The sequence below is a fragment of the Pterocles gutturalis genome, unplaced genomic scaffold, assembly GCF_000699245.1.
Source record: "Pterocles gutturalis isolate BGI_N339 unplaced genomic scaffold, ASM69924v1 scaffold1724, whole genome shotgun sequence".
Classification (NCBI taxonomy): Eukaryota; Metazoa; Chordata; class Aves; order Pterocliformes; family Pteroclidae; genus Pterocles; species Pterocles gutturalis.
The window spans coordinates 1-8828 of record NW_010132897.1 but is presented as its reverse complement, the minus strand read 5'-3'; the positions used below and the strand labels follow the sequence as shown (position 1 = coordinate 8828).

At 38.2% G+C, this 8828-nt stretch overlaps 1 protein-coding gene across 2 annotated transcripts; it reads right to left on the bottom strand.

Moving 5' to 3' along the window:
* Positions 1 to 955: 955 nt before the first annotated feature.
* Positions 956 to 8610, bottom strand: GAL (galanin/GMAP prepropeptide). Of its 2 annotated transcripts, XM_010081018.1 has the most exons (6): positions 8530 to 8610; positions 7816 to 7870; positions 6731 to 6802; positions 6254 to 6340; positions 3153 to 3230; positions 956 to 1008 (listed from the first exon to the last, which is right to left on the bottom strand). In XM_010081018.1, the coding sequence occupies exons 1-6, from the start codon at positions 8608 to 8610 to the stop codon at positions 956 to 958; spliced, it is 426 nt and encodes a 141-aa protein (XP_010079320.1). The 2 variants fall into 2 exon arrangements, with proteins under 2 accessions (XP_010079320.1, XP_010079322.1); XM_010081020.1 differs by lacking the exon at positions 6731 to 6802.
* Positions 8611 to 8828: the final 218 nt, after the last annotated feature.

Below are 8828 nucleotides of genomic sequence, written 5' to 3'. Positions count from 1 at the left end.
CGTTTTGAAAGGATGCTATTTCATTGCACTGTGCAGAGGGTGAAAGCAATCTGAATGTCAAAAACCTTTCTAAGATTCTGTATCCTCTCAAACTTTTCCGCATTCTTGATACAACATTTACTGTGTATGGGCTTAGCATCCTGGGCTCAGCACAGCAAATCTCTTCTGTAGGGATTAAGCATGTGCTCAAGTGCTTTGCTGGACTCAGACTGAAGCATCTCATAAAATAAAATATTTTTTAAAAATCTTGGAGTGGATGGGAGAGTTTCTTCATTAAAGAATTCAGATCCAGTATTCTGGGTGACGCAGGAATAGGAATCCCACACGTAGGATGTGTGTAAACCTGTTACCTGTACAGAACAGATAAAATCTGTATTGCATGAAGGTATGCTCCTGTCAATGGGCTGGTGTATTACAGGCAAATAATAAGAAATTTAAAATGAATACGAGTTTCTTTCATGTCTATGAAAATAGGAACGGGAAGCGAGGCTTCCGTGAAGCACAGGAGAACAGACAGACCTGTGACCTGGAAGGACTCTGTACGGCAGCAGTTTGAAGGCACTGTTCTTGTTTGCAGTTAGCTAAAGTACACATTGGGTAGTAATGAGGATTAATTTTATGGTAATTTTGCAGAGTATAGATGTGGTGTAATATTATTATCTAACTTGGGCTTTGTATGTGATGCATTGTGTGCTTGCATTTAATTTTAAAATAAAACAATGCCGTTGCTCTTTATTTTTATTTTGTCATTTACCTACAGAGAAATTTTACACTATAATATCACAGGAAAGAAAAAAAAAAAGGCAAACAAAAAATCGCAAACAAAAAATCCCAAACAAACAAAAAAACAGAGGGCAGAATGTTGTTTGCCATTAACAGATTAATGCAAACACTGCTTCTCATCTTCAGCTCATTTGGATCTCTCAATCTACACTGCAATAAAAGAAAAATGCATTCAAGACTGATTTGTTTCCTCTGGTGAAGGCAGTTTGTCAAGGGCTCCCACCTCTGAAAAAAAAAGAAAAAAAGGGCATTAACACATACGTAAGTATGCATATTAATCTTAGCAGTTAAATAATTATATCCCATTTCATTAGTCTACATTATATTTTTCTTCTCTCAACTATAAGAGGCAAATTCTTAAATATTTCATAATTTAATTTATAAAATATTTTTTTCTTTCAAATGTTAGTAATATTTTCCTGCTTTTGCCTTTTTAGAAACAGCAGTGACAGAATGACAATTAAATTATATCAGTTTTATGATGTCAGTTGACATTGCTGGCCCCTGGCATCTCAGGAGTGTGAACATCATCCAGGCACGGCTGCCATCCTACAGCCTGCTCTATACCGGGAGCCTTTGCAGCTGGAGGGAGCAATTTTCAATAGAAAGAGCTGAAGGCCACTTTTTGTTATTGCCAAGATACTTCTTAGCAGGTAAAATATTCCCTTTATCTTGCAGATGGAGATGTATGTCTAACCTGAGTAACCATTCCCTTAATATTTCCCACTCCTTCCAAGGGAACATTTCTAAACCACCAGATTTAATGTAGTAAAGTTTCATTTGAGCAAAAATGTGAAAGCATCTCTACCATGATAAGGTATGCTTTTCACCTCCTAAATCTACATTTTTTTTATTTTGTACTAGGTCTTGACAATAAATATTGTTCAGGAATACTATGATAACATTCTGTGTCTCTTGAAACCTGGGAAAACAAGAACCGTCTCAGAGAAAGCCATTGTATCGATCTGGAGATTCCTTTTGTATGAGGACAAATAATAGTACCGTATCTCTGAATAAAAACAGCTTTTTGGCATCAGTATCCTAAACAAGGAATTGTTACTTGGAGTGACAATACATCCTTTTCTGGTCATTCACCCCTGGGAAGAAGTGATTTGTATTTCTACGAGACGCATTTTATTTTCTTGCCCAGCTTAGCAACTACCAGGCAGGGAGCGCATGCCTGAGCTCAGCACGTTTCACAGCCTTTCTGTTGTGTCCAGTTATTTTGCTTGGGTGGATCCAAACCATTTAGAAAATGATGACAAAGAGCTCTAGAATTTTGTTTCTTAGATATGCAGAGGATGAACGTATCTCTTGAAAGTCTCTTTTAATAATGAAATTAAAATACAAGTGTATCATTACCATTCCACAGCTTACACTTGCCACTCAATTGCTTATAATTTGTTGTATGTGAAAGTAAGAACATAGAAGTTACAGATTTATTGAATTGTCTGCTTTCTGAGATAAGAGAATTCCTCAGACTTTTGCAGTAAAAATAACTTTTTTCCTTCCTGTAGTTTTCTTCACAAGTATATATTATGTTTTTGAACATTTTGTAGATAGTTTTAGAAGGGCTGAAGCTCAGCATTGTGGGTTGGTTATTTTTTAGGAAAAAAAAAGCAAAACTAATGAAAACTCAGAGCCATATTTCTTTACCTAATGCTGTAATAAAGTTACCATTCTTATAGAATCAGCTGTAGGCTCAGTGTCACAATTCTTATCACAATTTTGGGACTCTGCACAGTTTTTACAAGCAGCATTTTGAGCTGCTTGCCAACATTCAGCTTAGTGTTGTTGGAATTTTATGATGTGACTTTATCGTAGAATACGCATAGAAAGGGAGATATATTTCTTTTGTCACTAACAAGTTTTCCAGAATTTCAACCAACTGCTCTTGGCATTAAACTGAATTTGTTATTGAATTGCTTTATACCACCTTCCATGCAATCAGACTGGTTTTGGTTTGTTTTCAGCTCTTCTCAAAGCTAGGTCCATACAATTGCAGTAGTAGCCGTTACTGGTTTCCCAGTGCCCAGGGTGATGAAATGGTGTCAGAAACCTGCTATTTTGATTGTTCATTGCACTGCAGTTCGGCAGGACTACCTGCACTCTCTAAATCAGGTGTTGGGTTGATGGTTGGACTTGATGGTCCTTGAGGTCTTTTCCAACCTTAATGATTCTGTGATCCTATGATTCTATTCCTAAGTGCACTGAAACGGAATTTTGACAGTTCCTCCCCCCAGCCAGAGATGCTGTTGAAAGTTTTGCACGCTCACATCTGTAGCAGACTTGTACATTCAAGGACATTCCTTTCTTCTCCATAAATTTCCCACCAGAAAGTGTGAAAGATCAGAAAGGTATTCACTAACCTTTCAGATGCAAGTAAGTCAAAAATTCAATGACTGTGCGCACAATGTTGTCATCGGCCAGTGGTCGTCCAAGACTCCCTATAAAACAAGTTGGTTATTACTTAATGTTAACATGGTATAAAGATATCATGGTATGTGAGATTGTGGCTAGTACTCTGGGGGGGAAAAAAAAAAAAGCTAGCTTAAAATCCTTGATGGAAAACCTCATTTTATGGAAGAGCAAAGCCACAGAAGTTAGGTGACAGCAGTTCTCAGGATGACAATTGCCCAGCTCTGCGTGCTGTCGCTGAATGGGAGCTGCTTTGACACATCAACGGGCACGGCCTCTGAGGCCTTGGGAGCTCTGTTGCAGAAGAGAGTTATCCTCTGTTCTCAACTTGCTCCTTGGCGTCCACTAGCCTGAGATTGAAGCGAAAAGTAAATTTAGCAAACAATGCTTTTTCAATGGCCCAATTTATCAAGCTCCCTGGGAGCCTGTTATTGCACGCTGGTAGGTTGAGAAGTATGCTTTCTGTGTCTATTACAAAAAAAAAAAAAAAATAAAAAAGAGACATCTTGCTTTTTATCAACAGGATGGAGATTTCTTCTATATTAGAGAACAAATGGTAGGTAACTTCCCCAAGATTTTTAGCTCTCAGTGTACAGAAGAGCTGGGTACCAATAGCTGACTGACAGTCCATTATTACATCCCTGAAAATACTGTCCCTTGATGTTATCTATCAGAGCAGATGGGTTTAATCTCAGAAAATAGTCTGAAAGACTGACTTTGCAGCAGGTGAATGCTGGGGGAAGAGAAGATTTAGGCCCGTAGGGACATCCATGTGAGAAGGCAGACAGAGCTCTGTAGCATAAATAAAAAATATTGATGGGGAGTCAGAAGGGACAGGGAGGTTTCTGCTATACAGAGTCAGCATTTAAGAATGTAATGAAGAAATTTGCATCTAAAAGTCCTGTCTTCCAGTCTTTGAACTGACACAAAGATGGTGTTGTTACTTACATGAATAATACTTTTATTAGTTGAAGTTTTCATTAATTTAATTTTTATTCGCACCTAACCTGTTATGGATTTTTATTATGATTAATCATTATTATATTAGTAGTTTATTGACCCAGATTTTGATAGCAATGTGATATTTATTGGATAAATATTTTTCTTTAGTGACCTGAGCATATACTCTGCTATTGACCTGTAGCCAATTACTTGCAGACTCTAGTAAAGGAACAGTTATGCTCTTTGAATTGAAGAATTTTCCTAATTATGCTTATAGATTTTTTTTTTAATTGACTTAATGTTATGTAACTAGTACAGCTTACAAGTTCTTCTAGGTTATCTGGAGAGCTTGTTGGTTGTGCTGCATTCCTTCAAGGAGAGAGCAGTCCTTTGCATGAATTCTTTTACAGTAACAATCTCTATGTCTATCGCCGTTTTAAGAGACTTTTGTGAATAATCAGCAGAACTGAACTGAAACAAAACCTTCACTTTCAATTAAAATAAGAGTTCTGACTACTTTATCCATTTTTTATAGTCAAATCTCCTTTGGATGGGAACTCCCTAATAAACTTCCAAGGAAAATTTAAACGAGAGAAGAACGTCTAAAGCAAGGTTCAGAACAGAGGCGGTTACATCATTTTCAGGTCGCATCCAGACAAGTAATCACGGAGGTGCAGCAGTAGAGTTCCGTAACTCTTAAAGCTCCTATTTCTGTAAGGAGCTGGTAGTATGTTCATAAATGGCGACATGTTGTAATGGGAGCTGCTACAAATGCCTTCCTTTCACATGGTTTCTGACTGGCAAAATAGTACTTTTACACCACTGTTGGAGGAAGTGTCTTCTTCCTTCCCCCCCCCCCCCCCTTTTTTTTTTCCCCTTAAACACAAAAACCCAAAGCACCAAAACAACCAACCAAAAAGAAAAAACCCCAAACCAAAACCCCCCCCCCCACACACACAAACCCCCAGCACATAACCCTGTACCAGAACTAAACTGGGAGCCAGTCTGAGAGTGTAACAACTAAGCAATGTGACTCTTCCATTTGGTCTATGAAACATGTCCTTTATTTCTGAACTTAGTGTTAGCTGTGCTTGCACCGTGCCGGGGGATTTAAAAGAGCCTGTAGGAGCTCTGGGGCTGGGACCTGCTCTCTCCCCATCCGTGCGGCGCTGGGCGCAGCAGTGCTCGAGGAAGCACCGCTCGCTCTGGCCCTGGGGAGGAACAGGGCTCGCGGACAGGCTCAGCCCAGCTCACCTGGGTGGCTGCGGCACAGTGAGCTTCTCCTCAGGAGAAAGAAACAGGTTCTTTCTAGGAGTTTCTACATCTGAGCCTGAAGGAGCTGTTCAAAATAAACCCTAAAAGTGCCAGCTCTCTTCTTGAAGGCAGTCTGGGTGTATGTTGTGGAGCCTGGCTTTGGCTGATGGATCCAGGACAAGGCTGCATCCCTTTCAGCACCATTTACTGAATTCTGATACACGCAGCCTCAACCCAGTAGGTTGCCTTGACTTCAGGTTCTCAGTCTTCTAATGAAGATAATCCATTTTACTTCAGCACAGCAAATATTGTGAGGCTTAACATGGATTTTTTTTTTTTTTTTTAAATAGGGAAGACTCAACATAAACAGCATCGTACAGTTCTGAGGTCTGGTTTCAGCTATGGAGTATCAGAATAAGAAGAAAAAAAAAATTGCCAGTTTCTATAGCTTTCAGTACTGAAAGATTCCTTTATGGGCTCACTTCTTTGCCGAAAAAATTAACTCTTGAGTGTCTAGGATGACATTTGAAATATTGATTTGAACATATGAACAGAAAAATTAGGTTTATTGAAAATAATAGGATCTATTATACTTAAAAAACCCCACACAATTATGGTACTTTTCTGTAGGCACAGATATATTTTAAATTATGACCATGTACAAAGAGCACACTGAATGGCCAAATTTCATTTTTCTTCCTTTCATATGTTTATTAAGATTTTTGTTAAAGTGCAGGAGTAGCCTTGTATCTAAAATAAAAATAAATTAATTAATATTTTCAAGCTCAAAAATAAATAAATTACTAAACATTAAAAAAAATTAGATTAACAATACTGGCTTTCAGAATTTCATTACCTGCTTTAATATCCTCATCAGGCTGTATTTCACGTTTACCAGTGAAACCATGTTTGTCATTAAAAGGTCTGTGGTTATCTACTGCATCTGATAAATTAAAAATCAGAGGAGTTAATTGACTTAACAACCACCTTTGCTTTACTGCTTGCTTTTCATGGATTTCAAAGAAAATATCACAATGGGCACTTTTGATGTACGAAATGGCAAAGCGACAATTAATGTGTCACTAAATAACCTTTCTTCTGTTTGTGCTTATGATTTATATAATTTACAGACCCAGTCCTATGCTACATACTTGCTGAAGCTATTACTGAATTCAGAGGAAGTTGTAAAGAAAATGTAAGTTTGTACATTCACGTGTAATTTGGAAGTTGTTTTTACTACTCTTTCCTCTGTTTTTAGCCAATGTTGCCAATAAGCTTGCTTAAAAGAAAACTGCAGATAGTTTTTGAAGGTTATTCATGTAAACTATCTTACATGCCCCTGGAGCCTCTTCTCTCTCCCTTGCAATGGGCATTTCCTTTATCAGTAAAAGCTGATCAATACGACCTGCAACAGAGGATGATTCCTATTATCCAGTCTTAGACAAATGGCATTTTGACAAGTACAGTTCCCCACAGTATCTTTGCCAATTTGGTTAGATCTGCTTCAGGGAAAATATGCTTCCAGACATTTACAGAACCAGTTAATACATTTAAGATGCATTAATCTTTTTTTTTAGGTATCCTTAAGGTTAGTTAAAAAAAAAAAAAAAAAGTCATAGTAAGTATCTGTAGTATTTGTCATGTATTACTGAGACTGAAAATATAGAAACATTGGTAATGAGTGTTATTACATTAACAAGAAATAATGGTAAAAGGACAGATATTTGAGACAGCTTAGCACTGCATTTCACTTTTCTTATAATCTACATTTTTGATTCTCCACCTTTGTAAAACAATGTGTTCCTGTATTTTAAACACCTTGTCCGTTAAATATTTTTCACATTGTGAACTGTTAATATTTACAGTCATGAGTTTGCATGTTATTGTTTTAATTTGTTTTGCTTTAATTGAAAAAATAATAGTAGTATAATGAAATCGGGTAGCAAAGCCATATTCAAATAGATTAAAAAGTTTTCACAGAAGAAGGTGAAATCTGAAATACATCGAGAAGTGCCAAAACGTCACATTTTGTCATTCTTCCCTTGGCCTTTAAGATGCTATAAGATTTTGTAACACTTTGGGGCAGGGCTGGAGGGGGGGAAGTATTTGTCGTATGAAAATTACAGTTCAGAAGCACAAAGACTGACTAGATGCACTTCTGGATAGAAAGCCCCACAGCACAACTCTGCTTTAGATAAGAACAGTTATTGTCTGAGACAACTCAATTCTATAACAGGCATGTAACAAATATCTAAACAAGTATTCTCCCAAATGAGTTTTCTCAATCTTGCAGGTTTAGACAAAATTACTCTGTTCATCAGAAAAGTGAGTAGCACACTACAGCAAACTGGTTTATAAGAAGGAAACAAAAAACCTTCCACATTTTGAAATAATGCAAAAAAAGAGTGCTTGACTTACGTGGCCCAAGTAGGTAACCAGCGCTGTTCAAAGTCCAGCCCCTTTTTTCTTTTCCCTTAAAGAAAAAAATGCAAGTGTGTTATTGCACAAACTACAACGTGCTTTCTGAAGACAAAGCAAACAGCACCCAAAGGGACACTCTCTTAGCAGAAGGTGTCTTCTGAAGGCTTGAAATCAGGAAATATTGTAAAAAACGAAAGCCAATAATATTGAAGTAAATATTATTGGTGAACGCTTGGCCACTCCCTATATAAGGCAATAGTTTTGACACCCCTGTGGTATGAAGATTTCACACAATATAAGGAAACTGCAAATCACATCCAAGTTTATATTACTATCTGATAATCACCTTAACAAGCGTCAATGTTTTCTTTTAATTGTTTGGATTTGCATAATCGCCTCTTCATTAAAAAATCCATCTGTACACCCCCTTTTTCGAGTCAGATGGGACATCCATTCAGTTTTGGTCTATAAAGTAGACACTCTTTTTTTTTTTTTTTTTTTCCCTTTAGTGATGTTATTTGTTAAAAGGGAGCTAGTATTCAAAAGCCCCAAATTCTTAACTAAAAACCTGCTCACTGCCAAAAACACTTGAGTCCTGTATCTTGCCCAGCTCCTGGATCTAAATACAGTGCAAGGTTTTCTGGTCCCTGTCAGCTGAGCCATGGATGCTGCCCAATGGATTGAACCTCCACCAGTGAGATTAGTACTTACTGAGAAAACCAGCCCAAATGTTTCTGCCAGGGTGGCACAAAGGACTAAAGACAGAACCAGGAAACTAGTGCACCTCTGCATCTGGAAAGAAACCGAATTAGTGGAAGTGCTCCAAGTTACCCCTTCTCCTGCCAGTTACGGATCCCCCAGCGCATGCGAGCATCCCCGCCGCGGGGTGGGGTGGAAGTGGGTGTGAGCCTTCTTCCCGCGGGTTTAGCAGCTCCATTCCCCTGGGAGAGAGGCGGACAGGCGGGTGGGAAGGGGAGTACCTTGAGCCGCGGCGCGACGGTCCCTCCCTC

Bases quoted from the DNA above. Each gene is read 5' to 3' on its own strand.
- GAL (XM_010081018.1), bottom strand. From the start codon at position 8,610: ATGCAGAGGTGCACTAGTTTCCTGGTTCTGTCTTTAGTCCTTTGTGCC. The intron at 3,231-6,253 runs GTAATGAAATTC...CTTGTTTTATAG, and splicing joins TGATGAGGATATTAAAGCAG to GGAGTCTTGGACGACCACTG. The intron at 1,009-3,152 runs GTTAGTGAATAC...TTTTTTTTTCAG, and splicing joins GACTTACTTGCATCTGAAAG to AGGTGGGAGCCCTTGACAAA.